This window comes from Megalobrama amblycephala, linkage group LG2 (genome assembly GCF_018812025.1).
Source record: "Megalobrama amblycephala isolate DHTTF-2021 linkage group LG2, ASM1881202v1, whole genome shotgun sequence".
In the NCBI taxonomy this organism is placed as follows: domain Eukaryota; kingdom Metazoa; phylum Chordata; class Actinopteri; order Cypriniformes; family Xenocyprididae; genus Megalobrama; species Megalobrama amblycephala.
The window spans coordinates 10,340,283-10,364,675 of NC_063045.1; the positions used below are offsets into that span (position 1 = coordinate 10,340,283).

Here is a 24,393-nt window from a genome sequence, read left to right on the forward strand (position 1 = left end):
TCAATTTGAAACAATAGTAGCAAACAGTGAGATAACGGAGGAAAACTGAACTAATTAACAGATTGACAACAAAACACTAGAACAGAAATGCAAATACGAATAAAATCACTCAACACATGACAATACAAGCTTAACTCCCACATATTCAGCCTTTAATAATAATGCAGCAATGCAGCTCCTTATAATCTCCATTTTCCGAACCATTTTTTGTTAGCTTTTAATTCAATCAGACAATGTAGTTTACTTAGTAAGCTTTATTTAACAACCTATTTAATAAAATGTAACCAGAAAAAGTTTTATTATTTTAATCTATTATTTTAAACAATGTAGTTGTTTTGCTGTTATCCCTGTTCACTGACTCATTCACTTAACTAAACAGCCAATCAGAGTTCTCTCTCTCACTGATGGCCCAACGCCGATTGTAGCCTACATGTTGAATGAAATTTGCAACTTTGCAATTTTATTAATAGTAAATTAATTAATACATGTAAGTCATCATGGTTGCAGCGAACAATATACAAACCCGATTCCAAAAAAGTTGGGACACTGTACAAATTGTGTATAAAAAAGTAATGCAATAATTTACAAATCTCATAAACTTATATTTTATTCACAATAGAATATAGATAACATATCAAATGTTGAAAGTGAGACATTTTAAAATGTCATGCCAAATATTGGCTCATTTTGGATTTCATGAGAGCTACACATTCCAAAAAAGTTGGGACGGGTAGCAATAAGAGGCCGGAAAAGTTAAATGTACATATAAGGAACAGCTGGAGGACCAATTTGCAACTTATTAGGTCAATTGGCAACATGATTGGGTATAAAAAGAGCCTCTCAGAGTGGCAGTGTCTCTCAGAAGTCAAGATAGGCAGAGGATCACCAATTCCCCCAATGCTGTGGCGAAAAATAGTGGAGCAATATCAGAAAGGAGTTTCTTAGAGAAAAATTGCAAAGAGTTTGAAGTTATCATTATCTACAGTGCATAATATCATCCAAAGATTCAGAGAATCTGGAACAATCTCTGTGCGTAAGGGTCAAGGCCGGAAAACCATACTGGATGCCCGTGATCTTCGGGCCCTTAGACGGCACTGCATCACATACAGGAATGCTACTGTACTGTAATGGAAATCACAACGTGGGCTCAGGAATACTTCCAGAAAACATTGTCGGTGAACACAATCCACCGTGCCATTCGCTGTTGCCAGCTAAAACTCTATAGGTCAAAAAAGAAGCCATATCTAAACATGATCCAGAAGCGCAGGCGTTTTCTCTGGGCCAAGGCTCATTTAAAATGGACTGTGGCAAAGTGGAAAACTGTTCTGTGGTCAGTTCTTTTTGGAAAACTGGGACACCATGTCATCCGGACTAAAGAGGACAAGGACAACCCAAGTTGTTAGCCTGCATCTCTGATGGTATGGGGTTGCATGAGTGTGTGTGGCATGGGCAGCGTACACATCTGGAAAGGCACCATCAATGCTGAATATCCAAGTTCTAGAACAACATATGCTCCCATCCAGACGTCATCTCTTTCAGGGAAGACCTTGCATTTTCCAACATGACAATGCCAGACCATATACTGCATCAATTACAACATCATGGCTGCGTAGAAGAAGGATCCGGGTACTGAAATGGCCAGCCTGCAGTCCAGATCTTTCACCCATAGAAAACATTTGCCGCATCATAAAGAGGAAGATGCGACGAAGAAGACCTAAGACAGATGAGCAACTAGAAGCCTGTATTAGACAAGAATGGGACAACATTCCTATTCCTAAACTTGAGCAACTTGTCTCCTCAGTCCCCAGACGTTTGCAGACTGTTATAAAAAGAAGAGGGGATGCCACACATTAAACATGGCCTTGTCCCAACTTTTTTGAGATGTATTGATGCCATGAAATTTAAAATCAACTTATTTTACCCTTAAAATGATACATTATCTCAGTTTAAACATTTGATATGTCATCTATGTTGTATTCTGAATAAAATATTGAAATTTGAAACTTCCACATCATTGCATTCTGTTTTTATTCACAATTTGTACAGTGTCCCAACTTTTTTGGAATCGGGTTTGTATTTCAGACCTAGTGGAGTAACAGTAATAATAGTATTACTCCACTAGGTCTGAATTGAAATATGTTGTACGTTTTAATGGATCACGCTACAAACATAACAATCTTATAATACATGATGCATTGCTGTATCCGTTATCCATTATTCCCACTTTTGGACACTTTTGCTTTAACGGACATTAGACAACACTGCAAAATCAAGCTGTTATATTCATATATTTATTGTCCAACATTCCCAATTTTTCTGATGCATGTCCTTAATTTAATGTCATATGTTGGTATTAATTCAGTGTTTATAATACTAATACTTGATCTTTTAAAGAATTTTAACCCAAACTGACTGAGTTTCTAGAGAGCAAAGGTTTTGTGGAAAAAAGTGGAAGATTTAAACACAAAGTCTGTAAAATAAACTGTTAAAAGGATTTGATGATCACTAGAGATAGTATTTTATTCTGTGTTGTCATCATTCAGGTTGGATTTTAGCTTTAATGTACATTTTTTTTTAACAAAGCAGCTGATCTTGCCATAGAATCTAGTGGACTGACGACTCGCTTTCACCACAAAATGGCAGAAACGCAGGGCCGCTGCTGGGCGCCAAAGAATATACACTAACAAGAAGCGAAACTTAATAGAACGTTCCATTGCAACACTGGAGATGTTGCCACAGTCTCAGTTTTTTTTTTTTTTTTTTTTTCTGTTTCTTCATGTAATCACAGATGGACTCGAAGATGGTGAGATCAGATCATTCCGGCTGTTGGCAGATTCCTTGTGCATACAAAAATCTCTCACTGTCTGGATTATTACAATTAATGGCAAAATGAATGTTTGGAAATGTAAACTGATATTTCCTACTGACACACGACAGCAAAAGATATAATAACTGGCTTAAAACCATGTTTTGTGTGAAAATATTAACGTGCCTAAGACTTTTGCACAGTACATGCATGTGTTTTTGTTGAATATCATATTTCAAACATCAGGTTTTTATGGCTCATATATGCAGTTCATTGCAAATCAATGATAATTGAGAAAACAACAAATAAATGTTCCCAAAGGCCAGTTGTGTCACATTTGACATTTGCATTAAAAATATATATTTTTTATTTTTAACATTAAAAAAAAATTGTGTCTGAATATTTAAGTGAACCCAAGTTGTTTCAGTCCTGTAATCTTTTATAAAAGCCAATAAAGATTTCACAGCAAAAAAGATTTTACTTGATTAAAAAAAAGTCCTATGAACTATCAGAGGACAGAAGGCATGAAGTAGATTCTGTACAACAGGTTTTTCATCAAACTATAGGTCATTTTGATAATTTATAGAGCTTAGAAATATGCGTGTTCAATACGATACAGTAGACTAATATATTCAGAAATAGGCATACTTTAGGCATACTAGTTTAACAGAATTTTACAAAGAATGAAGGAAACATATGACCAGGTGGTGCCTCTGAGGCCCAGAAGTCATGCATCACTTCCTCCCAAAGCGCTCCAGCTCAGCTACCTCGAGTTACTAAAAGACAACATCCACTCAGCAGCCTTCCAGACCAGTGTGTGCGAGTACTCAGCCCAGTCCTGCGCCTTAGTCTCGACAGTGCCCCCACTCTGCAAATCACTTTGCGCCGAAGGTTGTGCTGGACCCTGCGCCTCAGAAGCAGTCCTGATCTGCAGAAAAAATCCTTGTCTTTCCCTCACAACACCCTGTTTAGTTTCAGCTGTTGGAGGAAGTGTTTTAACTGTTGCCAGTGGGCCCATTTCTGTTCACTTTCCATGCAAAATATCGCTGCTATAGCGAACAAAATGAAACACAAACATTTTCAGAAAAAGAGCACTTTTCCTCTTCCACAAACCACGGGCATCTGCCCCCCACCTCAGAGCGGCGGGCTGTCTCTCAAATTTATTCAACCCCTGGCCACCCGGGCTGAGGAATGGGAAGCCATCCCCCGGCGTGTCAAAATGGGTTATAAAAACAATAAAACGTGCATCTGAAAGATGCATACATTCTTGAGATTCGCCTTTGAGGGGATGGCCTACCAATACACCGTCCTTTCATTTGGGCTTTCCCTGGCACCACACACTAAGTGCATGAATGAGGCTCTCTCTCCTGAGATAGGTGTGACTGGCTCATTTTGGCCCAGTCAGTGGCTGAACTGACTCCTCACAGGGCTGTGCTCCTTAGCCATTTGCAATGCCTGGGACTCAGAATCAACCCTGTCAAGGGCTCATTGTCTCCCAGCAGGCAAATTGCCTTCCTGGGCGCAGTGTTCGACTCAGTCCAGATGAGGGCCTGGCTCTCCTCAAAGCACACTCTGTCTGTCAGAGAATGCTGGCAAAGTACAGCGAGAGTGATTCGAGAGCAGACGGCTGGTTCATTCTGCACAGTTTTTCAAGAGCGGCTGCACGTGCTTTAACGTCAGATATTTAATTACACAAATGCTTGATTTCTCTAGCAGTGGTTTTGTATGTTTTATTTTAAAAAATCCAATTTGAAACTTGTGAATTATATCCTTTAATCAAAAATTTCAATACATTTTTTCATATTTTTTGGGTAACAGTGATTATATCAAAAACACACCAGTAAACACATTTAGACAAGAGTCATCAATGAAGGTAGATTTTAACTGAAAGGTTGAACAGAGTTCTACAATACAATTATTAAAATATCTGGTTGGGTCAATGTGTTGAAAATATATTCTGAAAAAAAAAAAAAAAAAAATCAGAAATAAACCCAGTGTAAATTTAGAAATAGTTCCAGACAGAAATGCTGCAATGATTCAAGGGTTCAGAAATTTTATATATATATATATATATATATATATATATATATATATATATATATATATATATATATATATATTTTTTTTTTTTTTAATTAATTTTATTATTATTTTTTTCATCAAATTTCTAACCACAGGTAATTTCACTGAACTGGAAAGTAAGAAGAAAGTCAGTCCCTCTAAGTGGACTAAAGGTCTTCTGACTCTTCTGGGTTTGGCTCTTGTTTTTGCTCTCGGGGGTCTCTGCGCTCTCTGGATGATTTGTGAGTATAACCGATAAGGATATTTGCTATGTTCAAAGTGCATTGACTGACATACAGTAATTACTTCTACTTCATCTCAGTGTAGTCACATCATTATAGCTTGCAAAACATAATTTTAAGGAAAAGTATTTTTATTTATTCATATACCATAAAGCTTAACAAAAATGTGGGAACAAATCTTCAGGAGAGAGTATGGTTTAAAATAATAAACAGAAGAGAAGATAACTAAGGTTTAGAGGAACTACCTACCCTGAATAAAAACAAAGATTAAAATCAACAAAAACTTCCCTGAGCTTCCTCTCTAACCAAAATCAGGAGAAAATATTACACACAAAATAAAAAGGCACTCTCCCCGTACATTTCCCAATGAACCATAAACTAGCAAACAGAGGTAATAAGAAGTGATACAATACCTTTTAGTTACCAACAGGTAAAAAGTCAACAATAGAAGGGTTCAATACCTTTTAATTACCTTCACAAGGATAAACTGGTAGGCAAACTAAAGGCTGATTTATACTTCTGCATCGTGTGTATGCGTAGCTACGGCGTAGGCTGTTTGTACCACGTGTATCTTACGACGTAGCCTGATGTGCACCTCTTCAAAAATGTAACAACGTGTCAATTTTATGCAGACCACAAGTGCTGTGATTGGTCTGCTAGAATCCCTCTCACGGGTCAAAAAACTGGCGCGTAGCAATAGGAGAAGAGCGAGCGTTTCCAACTTCCATAGGTTTCAGGGGACACATGCAGTCAAACGGGAACAAAAGTCGTTACCTATTTGTCGTTTCTCTGCCATTTCAATTTGTAAGCTTCTCTGACAATGTACATGATAAGCTGCTTCTTCTTCGGCTTTTTCCTTGATACTCAACATTACCACGGACACTGCTTACTAGTGGTCTGCATGCACATCGACGCAGACAACAACACAGAAGTATAAATGAAAACAGACGCATAGCCTGCGGGGCGCAAAGGCTCCAGCGTAGGTCTGACACAAAAGTATAAATCAGCCTTAAGGAACCATTGCTGGCACACAGCAAATGAGTATAGGTCCCACTCCAAACTCAAAGTTAAACACTGATTCTCAATTAGTGTACACAAACAAAGACAATTTCCAGTATAAAGCTGGGGAGAAGTGTTCCTCCACATAGGATCTTCTGAGTGCACCATTTATACTCCTCTGCTCAGACTCAGGCATGCTCACAACAAGTTGCAGCTGATGTTAGTTAGCCTTAATGAGAGTTTGAGGGAGAGAAAGAGAGAGCACAACAAAAGGCACACAAGCACTTTCTCACAACAATTGATATCAGAACATCCTGGGATGTAACAGGATGTAACCTCTCCATTCCCTCCTTCAGGGAACGAGGGTTACATTTGGGTTACAAATAGTCTCACTGAGACTATTGGATAAAAAAAAGAATGCTGCGGAAGCCACATTCTGCCCAAAGAAAGGTACTATATGGAAGTTACACTTATGGACCGATTTAGGCAGTATGGAGAGATTTCTCTGAGGTGACCCCGGCCTAGTTAGGGAGGGGACTACACCTGGCAGAGATGGCAGGGCAAACTCTGTCAAGGGAAAGAGAGGGCTCATAAAAAGCAGAGGAGATTACACATGAGATCGTTGCAGGGATCACTCACTTATGGCGAGTAAAAGGGAGGAAACTGGTTCTGCACAAAGGCTATAGACCTTATGTAGCTCTGCCTGTTTTCAGCACTGTCTTTTGACTTCCAGTTTGTATTTCCACAGTGATCTTACATATTTATGAATGAACTGCTCAATTTAAAATCTTCTCGGTTTGATCCATGTATATGCACAAAACGCGAACAGGACAGAGTAAAGCTAGAGCAAGGTCTGCCTCCTTCGAGGGCAGCGCTTGCAGGTTCATCACCTAATCCCTAAATGGAGTTGTGGGCACCTTGGGCACATATGCAGGCACAGGCATGAATCATTACTGGAAATGCTTGCAGGTCCCCTACCCTCTTGATAGAAGCCAGTGCAACTAGGAGAACTGTCTTTATAGACAGAGTTTTCAACTTTACTGATTGCAGAGGTTCAGAGGGGAATCTCTGAAGTGCGCTAAGCACCAGAGATAAATCCCAAGAGGGTATAGAGTGAGGGCGAAGAGGAATGAAACTTCTCACCCCCTGAGGAAACTGATGATCAGGCCTTGCTTCCCTAGAGACTTACCATCGACCATATCATGATGTGCGGCGATAACGGCAACATATACTTTGAGGGTGGAGGGAGACAGCTTTCGCTCAGCCGGTTGGCAGAGGTATCCGTGAAAACCACAACATGCCTGGACACTTGTTTTAGGGTAACTCACACCCATAGAAACGAAGTGTCCGACCACAGACTGAAGGTTTGGAGACAAGACGGGGTGATAGAAACCCGGTGCGTGCCGCAGTGCCATGCCCTTCTCGGGACTTGGGCTTGAAGTCAGTGCTGAAGCGGCCTCATATGAAGCAATCTGAGTGGAATTACTGCGGCTGTGGATGTCTTATGCCCCAGGAGCCTCTGAAATAACTTCAGTTATTTCAGCAGCCCTGCTGTCTTGCATTTGAATGAATTCAAGCAGTTTAACAGTGACTGGACATGCTCCTCTGTGAGGCATGCTGTCTGGCTGACGAGTCCAGCTCCATACCAAGATATCCTCTGCACAGGGGAGAGTTTGCTCTTGTCCAGGTTGACCCAAAGTTCCAACAGGCTGAGGTGACGGAGCACCATATCCTTGTGTTTGCACAACTGCTCTTGTGACTAGGCCAGTATTAGCCAGTCATCGCGAAGAGAACGTGGAAGCTGCATTCTCTGAGCGGAACAATGGCAGCCTCTGTGACCTTCATAAAGGTCCTGCATAACCCCAGAGGCAGTTTCCCCACAGGCTCTGTAAGCTCTGTAAGCCTTTCTACAGCAGGTGTGCTAGAGGAGTTAGGGGCCCACAGAGATTGGTTACTCAGTGGGAAAGCCCTCACTGTGATCCTCAGGTCACCAATGCTATTAGGTGAAGTAGCCCTTTTCTGATTCCCTCCAGAAAAGTAATTAGATCAGGGAATAGGTGAAGGGACTCCTCAAGTCTCGACCAAAACACTCTGATGGTCATCCTCCCGCAATGGGTACATGACTTATCCATGAAAGCAGCCTCAGTGTGCTTAATTCCCAGGCACGAGAGACAACAATCATGACTGTCAGCCGGTGCCAGGTGATGACCGTTTCAAGAAACACATGGGTGAAAAGACGTCTTGAAAAAGACACAGCCGTGTAGGCTCTATTAGGGAAAATTTTGCTCTCTTACTGGTGCTGAAGCGAACAAGGAGGTGATCGTGACACCACCAGCGGTGGGGAATAGTGCAGTCCACTTGTTGAACTCAGTCTACTGCTTGCTCACAGCTCATTGAAAGTGCGGCACCGCCAGCAAGAATACAACCTGCAGCGCGCACTCTCAAAATAGTGAGATAGCTGTGAAAACAGCTGTTGGATTTGCTCAGAGAACCGTACCATTCGGCTCCAAAGCAAAATGCAAAGATGCGAAGCACCTGTTGCTCATTACATACTCGCGCCGCGAGGCAAAAATCATATGCCAATGTGCATTGACTCATTTAGTTAGACTCCAAGTGGATTGGTCTCTCAAGTGAAAGTAAGTTTTCTTGATTAAAGATTACCAAGACAAACTATTTTTTTTTTGTGTATTAACTTGCACTGATTATTTGTTCACCACAAGACTAGTAATATACAATAACAAAGTAAATGGGGTCCATTTTGATTTCATTCCAACTTTAAGTATGCATGATATGGACTTTCATAAAAAACAAACAAAACGAAACAAAAAAAACATATTTTCCACTGTTGCTTTTGTCTTAATCAGATAATAATAAGCTTGCTGATTTTGAAACACTGAATGAGCAGCACATAATGGTTTCAAAACAACTTGCAGCTCAAGTGATCAACAGCACAGGTGAGAAAACTATATATTTTTTATAAACATTAGAGCACAGACATGTTTCATTACAAGAGTTGAGTGTTCACTGAACTTACCATGTGAGTAACTTTATCTGCTTTTTTCCCTATTTTCTTCAAGTTATGATAAGAGAACAAGAGGGACTTAGAACCAACTACACCAGTGTTAGAGAACAGCTTCTACCTTATGTTGGTGAGTTGGCTTTTATTTGACATTTTCATTAATTTTTTGAGCATTTAAAAATGCCATAGTCTTCTGTTCTGACTTCAGTTTTCTAAATGGCTTCTAGTTTTTCCTATTTAATTGTCTTTTCATCAGCCATGAAGAAAGAGTTTAAATGAACAAATGCATGCAAAAATACAACAAAATGTCTGTCTTGGGGACTTTTTAACTCTTCCGCTCTGCAGCATATTTTGGATTTTTTAGATAATTAGGCATATCTAAATTTAAAAGAGTGCCCTACCCATATACATTGGAGTAAATTTATGAAAATGGTCTCATTTTACAGAAAATCCTCATAATTTTTACACAGTGGTGGGATATTGTATATATTTTATTGTATTTTCACAATTTTATGATAAACACAGATGAAAAGTCAGATTTTAATAGTTTTTTTATTGATTTTTTATTTGAGAGTCTGTAATTTAGGACCTATTTAGTCTATACACCGGGAGAAAGCTTCTTTTGATTCCACTAGGTGACAGTAAACAGGGAAAAAATAATCTACTTGATATCTCCTAAACAAAAGTTATTGAGATTTAGCTGAAAAGAGGCATTGGTGTCTCTAAAGGGTGTCACACACCGGACGCGAAGCTCAGTGCTGCGCAGCACCGCGCCACGTCTTTAAAATTCAAAAAGGAAGATTAGAAAATTAGATAATGAAGAAGGAGGCGGGAACCAGCGTACGTTGAAACAAACTTTAATATAAAATAAACAAAGAACAAAACAAAAGTAATGCCGGCAGACCCTCGCGGACATCTGCCGGCCACACAAACATAATAAAACATAAAATAAAGTCCAGGCCTGGTCCTCTCTCGTCCTTCACTGTCGTCGCTCCTCCTTTTATGCTTCCGGAGCTCCTCTGTGAGAGACACAAGGCCGGTGTGCCTCGCAGGTGGAGTTCATTATCTCCCCCGCCCTGCTTGTCACATACCCCCATCGCCCCTCGCAGGCCGGGGGGTACCCCCGAGATGGCGCTTACTCCCCCCCAGGGCCTGTCTCGGCGGCCGCAGCACCTGGGGGTAAGGACAGACGAGACGAGAGAAAGGAGAAGGAAGCACAGGAAGCGGCAGAACGAGAGAGGGAAGAGAGGAAAAAGAGAGAAAAAAAAAATTCTTGTTCCGGTTCCCAGACACACTGCCGCTCAGTCCTCAGCCAGCCAAGAGGCTTTTCCTCGTGGTGCCATGCGATGGTACTGGACGCTCGGTGGATGGCCCGATCCTCCTCCGCCCCCTGGCGGCCGTCGATGGCTCCTCTGGCTGAGGGCAACCGGCAGCGAGTCCTCCGCTCCCTCCTGGATGGCAGCCACCCCACCTCATCCCAGGAGCATGGCATCGAGCTCTCCGTCCCACCTGTCACTAGGCTCCAGCACCACCGCCACGGGCAGCCTCTCGCGGTCTTTACTCCCGCGCTGCCCGACCTCTGCAGCACCGCGATCCCCCTTAGCAGCGAGGGCTCTTCAACAGCATGTCCCTCCGTCCTCCTGGGTTTCGGCACCAATGTAATACAGTTCGTTGATAAGGAAGAAGCAAACTTTAATATAAAATAAACAAAGAACAAAACTAAAGTAATGCCGGCAGACCCTCTCGGACGTCTGCCAGCCACACAGACATAATAAAACATAAAATAAAGTCCAGGCCTGGTCCTCTCTCGTCTTTCACTGTTATCGCTCCTCCTTTTATGCTTCCGGAGCTCCTCCGTGAGAGACTGGTGTGCCTCGCAGCACCGGTGCGCCTCGCAGGTGGAGCTCATTATCTCTCGTGTCACCAGCCTCGCGTCGTTCCCTCACGGCTCTCACCCGCCCTGCTCGTCACATATATTATATTTACATTTCTCTCATCGTTAATGTACATACTGACTTCACTCTGTGCTCCAAGATACATTAGTTTTACATTCTTAGTTTGGTAACACTTTAGAATAACTCACGCTATGAAGCATTAGTGAAGCATTAGTAAATAGTTAATTCATCATTTATAAAACATTAGTAGACATTAGTAAGCCATTTATAAATACAGCTATAAATGCTTTGTTCTTGATTTATAAGCATATCTATAATGAGTTTAATAATTGTATTTTCATACTTTATTAATGATCAATTTATCATTTCTAAATTATGTATTACATTATTCACAAACCAGTAATTTAGGAGTTGTCAGTGGTTCATAAGATCATTTAGGAAGTGTAGGTAAATGATTAATAAAATATTTAAACGTACATTTATGCATCTTATTATTTAGACATATAGTATTAGTTACTCAGTGTGTTAATAAATGCTTTATTAACATATTCCTAGTGTCAAAACTACCTCGGTACTAACTTTAAAACATTAGAGAACAGCAGTGCAGAAGATCACTGAACCTTTAAATCTCATTTATAAAAGCTTTACAAAGCATAAATAGTCCTCACTTTAGATGAGCTCACAAAAATAGTTAACTGACTACTTCTAAATGTTTTATAACTACCTGAATTAATCATGAATTGCAGTAGGAATATGTGCTAATAAAACATTTACTAACACACTAAGTAACTATTACTATGTGTCTAAATAATAAGATGTATAAATGAATGTTTAAATAGTTTATTAATCATTTACTTACACTTACTAAATGAACTGACAACTCCTAAATAACTGGTTTGTAAATAATGTAATACTTAATTTAGAAATGATAAATTGATTATTAATAAAGTATGAAAATACAATTATTAAACACATTATAGATATGCTTATAAATCAAGAATAAAGCAATTATAGCTGTATTTATAAACTACTTACTAATGTCTATTAATGCTTTATAAGTGATGAAATAACTATTAACTAATGCTTAACTAATGCTTCATAGTGTGCAGTTATTATAAAGTGTTACCCTTAGTTTAACAGCTTGAATAACATCTATAAATGTATAAAAAACGTAGCCTTTTCTTTCATTTTGCTTTGTTGTGCCATTTTTCCATGTACGCTAACCTCAGTGCGAAATATTAAAGCATAGGCATATGTAACGTTTCCCTGTTGGCATAAAACTCTCCCATCATGCAGCTCTAATATCAGGAGCCGATTCAAAATTGAGCTTGCACGTATATAATGCGCATCCGGTGTGCGATACTTGTGAGTTGTCCGAGATGTGACACGGCGCGGTGCTGAGCTTCTCGTCTGGTGTGTGACCCCCTTAAGTGTACTTTTACCATTATTGATTTCTGAAAGAATTGGGCATACCTGAATTTAGAAGAGCACTCTACTCATATACATTGGAGTAAATGGATAAAAAAATGGTCTCATTTAACAGAAAACCCTCTAAATTTTAACATAGTGGTAGAATATTGCATATTTAGGGGCCAAGCACCGAAGGTGCGAAGACACCTATTGTAATTGTTGGCATTCCTATTATTAATGGTGCTTGCCTGTGGCAAAGCATCATTAGTGTTCTCTTGCAAACTTATTATTATTATTCCACACAAAATTGAGAGATAATTTTGCGGTTACCTTTTTTATTGTTCAGTGATGGAAAACAATTTCTTCCATAGTGCCTCAGGCTCAGCTCAGACATTGCGAAGATCAAGCGTGAACTAATCATCTCTTCCTCTTTAGTCTTTACTACTATTACAGCAGCAACTAAACATGAATAAACAGCAGAAAGAATGTTGAAAGATACAGAACAATTTTCCAAAATGTATCGCATATCAAACTATTGCATTTTAAACTATTGCGTAATTGATCAATCAGTGTTTCAACCGCGGAAAGATGACAATAAAACAGCTTGAGAATAACGCCACATTTACCTCAGAAAAGCCATTCAATGACCATAAACTGGATAGTAAGATAGAATTAACCCTAAAATAGCATTTAATTTACAGAACTGTATATTCATTATATTTTGAATTAACCTGTTGTTGTCTTCATTAATGTATGTTAAGTATACCGCCATCATTTAAATGTTTATATTTAACCAACAAATTGGAGTAGAAACAATTATATTAAAAGTTTATATAAAAATTCCTTATATAGCTGAATGTTTTATTTTCAAAATTTTATTTGATTGTTGATTATTAAATGCATTTTATTTAATTAATTGATTAACCAAATTTATTTTCATAGACTGAATCATAGACTTAACATTGAAAATAGATGAGAGGGATAAAATGAACCAGAGCATCATAGAGACATTTGGGTTTGGCTCTTTTGACTTGGGCACACATGCAGTCTATTAGTTTAAGCCTGCTAACAGTCTAGCCATGCCTTAGCAACCATTTAGAGCACCCTAGCAACCGAAGCCCAAAGAAGGATATCTTCAAATCTGAACATCATAGGGTTGGTTTATATCATTCATACTGTCAAGCAGCCTTTGGAGTATCATCACTGGCAGATACAAAGCCACTCCCTAGCAACCAAACAGAGTACCATAGCAAGGCCTATATCTCTGCATCAGAACATCATAGACATGGCGGTTGGCTCTTTTGACACATGCTAGCAAACAGGACATCCAACATGTTACACATGCTAGCTGTAAATAGCTATATGCTAATAGTAATTAGCTTAGTGCTAAATCAGGTTAAAAACATGATAAGAACTTTATAAAATCTCCATAGAAACCATCTATGACAACTACCAACCACATAACAACACCCTAACAACCACCCAGGTTACCATAGTAATCGCCTAGCAACCACCCAGAACACCCTAGTAACACCTTAGCAACCACCCTAAGTACCTTAGCAACTGCCTAACCACCTAGGTTACCATAGCAACCGACTAGCAACCGCTCAGAACAAAGAAACAAAATTTGTTCCCTTGTGCACACGATTTACTAAAACATGCGCACAATTTACTATTTTGTTCCCTCAATTTATAAATCATGCACATGATTTATGAATTGAAGGAACGAAATAGTAAATCGTGTGCACGTTTTAGCAAATCGAGGGAGTGAATTAGTAAATGGTACGCACGATTTAGCCTACTTTTTTTCCTGCATGTCATGTCCGGGGCTCCGTTAGATTGAGCCCGATGACATAATTTTCCACCATGACAATCTGTCCGCCATTTTAAATTTTTTGAAAAACATACTTTTTCTGAGTCCTCCTAGAGCATTGCTCAGATTTTCATGGAAACTTAATGCATGTCATCACAAGCATGATCTGAGGTTACATGCTGCATTTCGGCGCAGTATGTGATGGTGCGGGGATATGAAAAATGGCTGTTTTTGCTTTTAACTCCTGTTTGTCAACAAAATCATCATTTGGTCTCATTAGATTTGGGGTGACATGCCAAGTCGAATGATATCCAATTTTACCTTATGGACCAGTTTGGCTGTCAGTCATTTTGAATTTTGCACTAAAATGCTGTATTTTATGAACACATGAATGGATTGTTACGAAACTTGGTATGGGTCATCACCACGATGCCCCGAAGGAGCCTGAGAAGTTTTGGACCAGCACCACCTAGTGGTAAAATCAGTTACGTATTTTCACGAGTGACACCTTCTTAGGCTCCTGAATCCTTGCAGAGTCCAACGATGTCAAACATGCCCGTTTTTGCCTTATGGTTTCTGCAATGTTGTGATTTAGCACTTAAAAAACGTTTGCAAATATCTTCGAAACCGTTCGTCCAATTGAAACCACTGTAGGAAATTCAGAAACATAGGTCGTTGGCTATATGCTATAGGCCAAATGTCAAAATATTGAGAGTAAATGACAATAAAATGCAAACAAAGTTGTCCATGGGTAATAATGTGCTCATACATATAAACGTCTATAACTCCAAAACAAAATGAAATATTTTCATCAAATTTGACACATATGTATGGGCTCACTCTGAGGAGACTCTGATTGTGCCTCTTGGTGGTGCTATAATAGAAGAAAACATGAAAGTGCCATTAACTACGATACAGTATTATGACATAAAATGCTACATTTTACAAATTACGAAACTCGACGTAATCGACCTGACGACACTTAAAAAGTTTCAGGGCAGTGCCATCTTGAGGTCTAAAGTTAATGAAATTTACAAAAAGTCTAATTACTTTTGAGTAATTTAACATATTGTAATGAAACTGGACTTGTTCCTTAGTTCATGCCAAGAATATAGATACCAATTGTGCAGCCAAACTTCCTGTCCGCCATTTTGATTTTCTTAAAAAAACTACTTTTCCGAACTCCTCCTAGAGTATTAGTTTGATTTTCACCAAATTTAAGACAGATTGCCTTCAGACCATGCTGGAAAAAAGTTATGAATTTCGTGTCGATAGACAAAACTGTTTTCGTAAAGCACTCTACCAAAATTGAGACATGATGCCCAAATGACTATAAAGGCTGTAGCGTTACACTGCTTTGCCCTATTGACACCAAATTTTGCATGTTTTGTTGTCACCTTACTCTGACCACACCACATCAGTTTGGTCACAGCGACACCTAGTTACCATAGGTTGTTTGCACATGACGTCATTGCTGTAGCGCAAAATGTGGCTGGAGGGGAGGAGGTGAATTTTCTATATAGGAATCGCTATCACAAACTCAAAATCCCTATGTTTTGCATAATTTATGGTTGCTTAAATCAAACCGAGAAACCACAAGGAGCTTTTATCATTTACATAACTTTTATCATTTTTTAACTTTAAAAGTGGTCACCTTTTATTTTTGTTTGTTTTTGACTTTGTTAAATATTCACATTCTTCATGGTTTGCAGGGAAGAGAAGCTATTTTATCCTATTGCATGATCATTTGGTGTTTTCACTTAAGTTCTGAAGAATTCTGTTCACAATGTTGATCTGTTTACCATGAGAGCAGTATCACACACTGCTGTTTCAGTCATCATATGGTAGAAAATGTCCAAAAAAAAAAAAAAAAAAAATGCAAGAAGCTGACAGTCGATCCATTTCTTTGTTGGAAGGGTGTAAATGTAACTAGTTTTAATGTTGTCTTTGTAAATATTCACTTTCCCATATGGCCACGGAGGAGAATCGGAGGGTCACATTCAGCAAACAGACACAGACACATTGTATTTTTTGTATTTATTTCAACAAATGACATCCAAAATCAAACCCATAGAAGCTTGTGAACAGTTTTGAAGTGGCTGTGTGCAAGTTATAATCATTCACAATCCAGGTAAGTGTCATACATGTAAATGTAATGTTAATTATTAAACCAAAACAAAATACAAAACTTTCAAAAACACTCAGCTATGTGATTATTTTATTGAGCTGGTTCAATAACTGACATTATTAGATTTGCTATATGGCATCTTCCCGTCAACCTGCTTTCCTATGTGTTTTCACATGTAGAAAAGGCGAAAATTGTATTACACCCTCCAGTTTTTTCCCTGAATGATGATGTGAGTTCCTATTGCAATTCTCGATTTAGCAGAAATTACCTACAATGGCAACATTTTTCACAATCACGACAGAAAATCAAAATACAGCACTTAATGTCACTTGCAGAAAGGCAGCGCAATATAAACAAATTTAACTAGAACTCGTGACGGCAGCTTCACATCCTCTATATATATCTTGATGGCAGGCTTTTAATTCAGTAGAAAAATCTCTCCTCTTCATAACATAAGGATCACGTCCAACATATGTTGAAATTTTCTGTTTATACCTTTCTAAACCAGCACAGTACAGACTTTTCTCCATCTCTTCCGTTCTAATTTTCCATTCTTTCATTCTTTTTGCCCTCCACCCGAAATTCACGCGTCACCAGAACCATGTGATTGCAAACAACCTATTCTTCATCACTCAAGTCTAGGCTGCAAAACAAAACAAATTTGTAAATCCTGAATCAATCCTGAAATGCATGCTAAAATGACATGACATATGCACAAAGGTAATTCACATATGCACATAACAGATACACAAATGCAGAGGTGTTAACCAACTCCAATATGACTTCAGTAAAAGTCTTAAAGCATCTGATTTTAACAGTACTTAAGTATTTTACTCATGCTGAATGTAAGCTCAGAGATGCACTAGTCCTCAACACGTGAGACATGCCAGTGAAAATAAGAAACAATTGATTTGTAAGATGAGAAATCAAGATTATTTTCTAAAATCAAAATAAAACTGAACACCTCAATATTGCAATAAATCAAGGTCGACACAACAACCCTTTAAACATCTACAAGCCTCAGTTCAAGGCACAAAAAGGTCATAAGTAAACCAATTTCCTTCAAAAAGGTCTTGTCAATATAGCAGATAAATAAAACAATGTTAAGTGAAATTAAATAGTCAAAGTCCACTGGATGTGCTGGTTTGAGCCTCATCACCAGCTGCAGTAATTTCCTAATCTCAAAAATCAAACACCTGTGATCAGCAATTACCTGATAATGCACTCACAGTAGCCTTGTTGACAAGTTTGGGTGATTAAAGGCAAAACGCACAAGATATAGTACCTTTAATGCCCTTAGATGGCGATATCACTTCTTTATATCAGAAACAAACTCCTGCAGAAAAAGTTAGGTGCCATGAAAAATGTAATGTGTAATTGCATTGCTTATCACAAATGTAGTGGAGTAAAAAGTACATTTACTTGTTCAAAAATGTAGTCAAGTAGAGAGTAAAAGTTGCCAATATCTTTGATACTCAGTACAACTACAAAGTAGCCAAAAAGATAAGTACAGTAACTAACTACATTTACTCAAATATTTTACACCTCTGCACAAATGCAGTATGCTCATAACAAACAAGAAGGAAATCCACATAAAAGATACACAAATACAAGTGCGTGCAAAAATATAAATGAGCACAACCAATGTACAAAAAATGCATGCAATTATTAAAATATGCATGCAACAGAAACAGAAATTTAAAATGCAATTTACTCATACATGAAACAGATGTAAAAAAAAAAATGCACAAAGCAATGCACTTATGAATGCAGTGCAACCAATGAACAAATCATAGACCGTAAAAAAAATATGGACGTAGTGTCCGTGTGTTACGGTTGGCTGTAGTAGAGATGAGACGTTCACGGAAATCCACAAGTAAGAGTATTTATTTACAACGAAGGAGAGTAACATACAACCAAACACTTTAAACTAATAATAGGACAGACAAGGAGTGAAAGGAGTGAGTCCATTATAAAGGGAGTGCAGATAATGAAGTCCAGGTGCAGGTGATGAGTGATGATGGGGAGATGACAAGGAAGTGAGTGCAGGTGTGGAGACAGGAGGATCTTGGGAAATGGAGTCCAGGAAACCAGGGAACTGTGACAGTACTTCCCCCTCCCAGTAGGCGCGGCCTCGCGCTGTGGATGGAACAACCGGGGAGGGGGGTGGGCACCCTGGAGACCTCATGCAGGTGCAGGGAGAGGAGCGGACGGACACGGAGGTCTCCAGAGCGGGTCAGAAGCCGTGGGCGGCCATGGCGGGTCAGGAGCTGTAGCAGGCCATGGTGGGTCAGGAGCTGTAGCAGGCCATGGTGGGTCTGGAGCCTTGGAAGGCCATGGCGGTTCTGGAGCCTTGGAAGGCCATGGCGGTTCTGGAGCCTTCACAGGCTCTGGCGACACAGATACCCCGCCCAGGAGTTCCCCACCCACAGGTATATGCTCCCCCATTTAGCTTGACAACCTCTCGCACCTCACAAGGTAAGCCAGGGGGCGCTTCTGGACCACTGAGGTGGACATCGTCTGGCTGAGGGCCTGCGCCGTGACTTTGATCACGGTTAGTCAACAAGCTCAACCCTGGCTCAGAACTACCCTCATGCATAGAGTGCCTTGGCCTCACATGCAGGGTGGGAGTGGTCTGTGTACAGCCACCCCATCCAAGAGGGCAGTGAGAGAGGAAAAACGTATCCAGATTTTGGTACATTTGGCGTTCCATATTTATGGCACCAAAATACCTCCATACTGCCAAGTTTTCCATGCACATCCGGAACACCCGGGAAAGCATGGCTGTAAACTCTGAATCTGAGTCAGCATAAGCACACACCATTACAGTGGGCAGCGTCACCCTCATTTCCAGAGCATAACAGCACTCTCTCCGATGCTGCAGTCGACGTCTGACCCTCAGCTGGAGCTCTGAATGAAATGCTAGGTTCCCCTCTGAGAAGGACCAGCAATCCAATCCAGAAACTGCACAGCTTGTAATGCGCTAGAGAGGGAGGGGCCCTAGGGGGTTGGTTCCCCGAAGGAACCCCTCAACCTCATGTCACCCAAGCCATATCAGCAAAGTAGACCTCTTCTGGTGCATCAGAGAGGGTGCCACAATGGAGATTAGGCAAGAGAACCGCGCATCTAGAGCGCCGAGCGAGCGCTGGGTTGCAGTGACAACCTGCGCTGCAGCCCGACAGCTCGACGGCACACGACACGCAGAGGAGCGAGAGGTTTGCTCTCACTGATCTCCACGGTCCCCCAGAGTGTCGGGCAGACCCGCGGCTGTGCTTTTACACACAAGCGGCAGCTGGCCAACAACAGAGGGGACTCAAGCTTCCCGGAGAAAGAAGAGTCACGACCGCGTGTCGACGCGATCATGTTCTCATATGAAAACATGAAACACCCACGAGCATCATTTCAGCACGCGCCCAGACATGTGAAACAGTGATCGTGGCCGTCAGTGAGGACAGGAAACGACCAATCCAGAAGCACACAAGTAGAATGTCATCTTTAAAAATATGCAAGCTCTACTTGTGTAAGCTCTTTTAGGAACTTTACTCTTTTAACTCTCTGGAGTCGGCTAACGTGCCTGCGCGTTTTGCAGGATTTTTTCACATTCCAGCAAAACAGGCTTAAAATACTCTGTCATTTTTTGTCATAGAGACATAAGTAATATATCAATTGAAACTATAGAATGTTTTCTTTTATTTGTGTACACTCAGAGTAAAAACAAAATGTTGTGCTTTTTGTAAAATAAAGAAAACTAACATGATGCGTGATCTCTCGTCTCCCTCTGAACGAAGTCCAACCTGATAGCTCTCAGAAAATGAACTGTAACTTAGTGAATACTAATGACAAAAAAATAGACTTATGTCTAAAGAAACGTTGGAATGTCAGGTTTTAAATCGTGTAAGTCAAATCGAAAACAAAAATTCCTGCGTTTCGCGTTCGAAGGACGAGCATATCAGTACAGAGTCCTACCCTTCGGGCTGGCCCTGTCTCCCCACGTCTTCACGAAAGTCGTAGAGGGAGCCCTTGTTCCCATGAGAGAACAGGGTGTTCGCATCCTCAACTATCTCGATGACTGGCTCATTCTAGCACATTCTCGGGATCAGTTGTGCGAACACAAGGATTTGGGCAATCACTCAGGAGTGTCGCCAAGCCTTCAGCCCATGGTCGGACCCCTTGTTTCTTTGGGCAGGAGTGCCCCTAGAACAGGTGTCCCGGCATGCTGTGGTTTTCACAGATGCCTTGACCACCGGTTGGGGCTTCAGGTCAACTGGGAAAAGAGCAAACTCGCCCTGGTGCAGAGAATCTCTTTTCTCGGTATGGAGTTGGATTCGGTCGAACAGATAGCACGCCTCACAGAGGAACGTGCTCAGTCGGTGTTGAACTGCCTGAATACGTTCAACGGCAGGACAGCAGTCCCACTGAAATACTTTCAGAGGCTCCTGGGGCATATGGCGGTCGCAGCGGCTGTAACACCGCTCGGTCTGCTTCATATGAGACCGCTTCAACACTGGCTTCACGGCCGAGTCCCGAGATGGGTGTAGCAACGCGGCACGTTCCGGGTGGCAATCACTCAGGAGTGTCGCCAAGCCTTCAGCCATGGTCGGACCCCTTGTTTCTTTGGGCAGGAGTGCCCCTAGAACAGGTGTCCCGGCATGCTGTGGTTTTCACAGATGCCTCGACCACCGGCTGGGGTGCCACGTACAACGGGCTTGCAGTTTCAGGGGTTTGGATGGGACCCCTTCTGCAGTGGCACATCAACTGCCTCGAGTTGCTTGCAGTATGCCTTGCTCTGAGCTGCCTCAAAGGGCCGCTACGGGGGAAGCATGTACTGGTCGGTACGGACAACACTGCGACCGTTGCGTACATCAACCATCAAGGTGGTCTACGCTCCCGTCGCATGTTGCAACTCGCCCGCCATCTCCTCCTGTGGAGTCGGAAGCATCTGAGGTCGCTTCGCGCCATTCATGTTCCCGGCTCAACCGTGCGGCCGATGAGCTCTCACGAGCTGCGCTGCCGGGAGAGTGGCGACTCCATCCCCAGGTGGTCCAGCTGATCTGGAGAGAGTTCGGAGAGGCTCAGGTAGACCTGTTTGCCTCACCAGAAACCTCTCACTGCCAGCTGTTTTATTCTCTGACCGAGGGAACACTCGGGACAGACGCGTTTCCCCCAGTAAGCCTACTTGCACAGACACTGTGCAAAGTCAGGGAGGACGAGGAGCAGGTCCTGTTAGTTGCGCCCTATTGGCCCAACCGGACCTGTTTCCCAGAACTCTCACTCCTCGCGACAGCCCCTCCCTGGCCCATTCCTCTGAGGAAGGACCTTCTTTCTCAGAGACGGGGCACTCTTTGGCACCCGCGTCCAGACCTCTGGAAACTCCATGTCTGGTCCCTGGACGGGACGCGGAGGTTCTAGGTGACTTGCCCCCCGAGGTACTTAACACCATCACTTCGGCACGTGCACCGTCTACAAGACGTGCTTACACCTCGAAGTGGAACCTGTTCGTCGAGTGGTGTTCTTCTCGCCGAGAAGACCCCTGAAGATGCTCGATCAGAGTTGTGCTGTCCTTCTTGCAGCAAAGGTTGGAGCGTAGGCTGTCCCCTTCCACCCTCAAAGTCACACACTGCTGCTATCTCCGCTTACCACGACTACATAGATGGCAAAACTGTTGGTCAGCATGACCTGGTCGTCAGGTTCCTTAGGGGGGCGAGACAGTTAAATCCTCCTCGACCTCCCTCCTTACCCTCTTGGGACCTTGCTCTGGTGCTTCGAGCACTTCAGATTGCTCCCTTTGAGCCCTTGCAATCAGCAGACTTAAAGATTCTGTCTCTGAAGACTTTGCTGCTGCTTGCATTGGCCTCCATCAAGAGGGTAGGGGACCTGCAGGCATTTTCGGTCGATGAATCGTGCCTAGAGTTCGGGCCGGGTGACAGCCACGGGGTACTGAGACCCCGGCCTGGCTATGTGCCCAAGGTTCCTACCACTCCCTTCAGGGACCTGGTAGTGAGCCTGCAAGCGCTGCCCTTGGAGGAGGCAGACCCAGCCCTGGCTTTGCTCTGTCCAGTTTGCGCCTTGCGACTGTACATAGACAGAACTCAAAGCTTCAGGACCTCAGACCAGCTCTTTGTCTGTTACGGAGGCCAGCAGAAGGGAAAGGCTGTCTCCAAGCAGAGGATGGCCCACTGGATTGTGGATGCCATCGCCCTGGATTACCAAGCTCAGGGCGTGCCCTGCTCACTCAGGTTGCATGCTCACTCCACGAGAGGTATAGCATCCTCCTGGGCGCTGGCTCGTGGCGCCTCGCTAACAGACATTTGTAGAGCTGTGGGCTAGGCGACACCTAACACGTTCGCTAGATACTATAGCCTTCGCGTCGAGCCGGTCTCTTCCCGTGTTCTCGCCAGGTCAGAGGCACGGAGAGGCCCCGGCTTAGTGTCAGCTTGCTGCGCTACATGCGCTCTCTTTGCTCCAGAGAGTCCCTATGGGCAGACCCTGTTGAGTCCTCCGGTTACCCTTCAGCAGCCGACATGGTGGAGCATCTGGCGCCAGGCCTATACTCCGTTGTATCCCTGAGAACCGGGTTTAGGCTGGGTTACATATGTGTGACCCTACGGGGATCCCATATGGCTGGTTCCACGGTTGCTCCTAAACGAAGCCCGTGTCTTTCCCTCTGGGAGAACCCACCCTCGTTGGGTTGGAGTCACCCCAGTTCTTCCATATGTAGTACAACCTACAAGGTTAGTCCATATGTACTCCTCCACATAACTCCTTCGGGGAAGGATGTAGCTTCCGCAGCGTTCCTTTCCCAAACGGAAGGCTACGCTTTCCCAGCGTTATCCAATAGTCTCACTGAATGGGTTTTGGGGAACAGGAGTGATTGACCCTCTCTGTGTTAGCCCTGTCCCACCGTCCTCAGGCAAGGGGGTTCAGGTGGCTTACAACAGAGCGCTGGAAGAGGGCAGCTCCTGTGGCGCTTTGGTAGGGATTCCTATTCGTCGGTCTGTCCGACGTACGTGACCGACTGAATGGGAACGTCTCGGTTACAAAGGTAACCCTCGTTCCCTGAAGGAGGGAATGGAGATGTACGTCCCGTTGCCACAGTCATTGTCCTGCTGATGCTGCCGCCTGATTGGTTCAGCTCCTCAGCGAAAACCTGAAGATGCAACGCACCTGCTGCTCATTATATACCCGCGCTGCGAGGCGAGCAGCTGATGCATATGATTGCATGCCAATGTGCATTGGCTCGTTTTAGTTATACTCGAAGTAGATTGGCCTCTCAAGCGAGATTCCTATTTGTCGGTCTGTCCGACGTACATCTCCGTTCCCTCCTTCAGGGAACGAGGGTTACCTTTGTAACCGAGATGTTTTCTTTACCGCATCCGTGACATTGAATATTTAAGATCATATTTTGCTTTTATAATTTTATTTGATTTATTTAACTGAAAATCAAGATAAAAGGAAGATATTTTATCAGAAAACGGAGTACGTGGATTGTTTTATTGGACACAGAGCAAGTGAAACCAAAACTAAAACTAAATGTGCATTCACACTGATGTATTGTTAATCTCCCATCAAAAATTTCTTCCAGCAAAAGCCCTCATAGATGGTGCCGTTGGTAACTTCATGTCACTCAACTTCCTGCGAAAAATTAATCTCGGTAAGAAACCCTGTTCTACATGTGCATTCTTTCCTGGGAAAATCACTGAGCCGTGGTCACATTCGGCATTGTATTCCTTCCTTGACGCTGCACATTGCATCTTTACATCAGGAGAAGTTGTTGTTCCTGGTGCTGGAGGGCTCAACGGCTGACACTTTCCTCTCGTCTGCAGGAGTACTGGTGTGATCCAACAGTGGGGGGACAACTGCTTTAAACACTCCCTACGATCCATTAAAAATCCACCCACCAGCGCTCCACAACGTCAATCTGTGTTCCACTTCCATCGAGAGTCCTACAGCCACAAAGCAGCACAAAATCCCCCTCGCATACCAGGCATTCCAGGAAGTCTTCAGTAAGCAGTTGGCGACC

The 24,393-nt window shown here is 42.3% G+C and overlaps 1 protein-coding gene across 2 annotated transcripts in view; it reads left to right on the plus strand.

Annotated features, from left to right (window-relative positions):
* LOC125263519 (E3 ubiquitin-protein ligase TRIM21-like) overlaps positions 1-24,393 on the plus strand; it is a 36,353-nt gene that overhangs the window by 9,231 nt on the left and 2,729 nt on the right. The window contains exons 2-4 of one of the 2 annotated variants that reach the window (XM_048182521.1): positions 4,984-5,109; positions 8,973-9,062; positions 9,186-9,257. In XM_048182521.1, coding sequence (XP_048038478.1) covers positions 4,984-5,109; positions 8,973-9,062; positions 9,186-9,257 — 288 coding nt within the window. The remainder of the gene's footprint in view (positions 1-4,983; positions 5,110-8,972; positions 9,063-9,185; positions 9,258-24,393) is intronic. The other variant, XM_048182522.1, reaches the window with a different exon arrangement.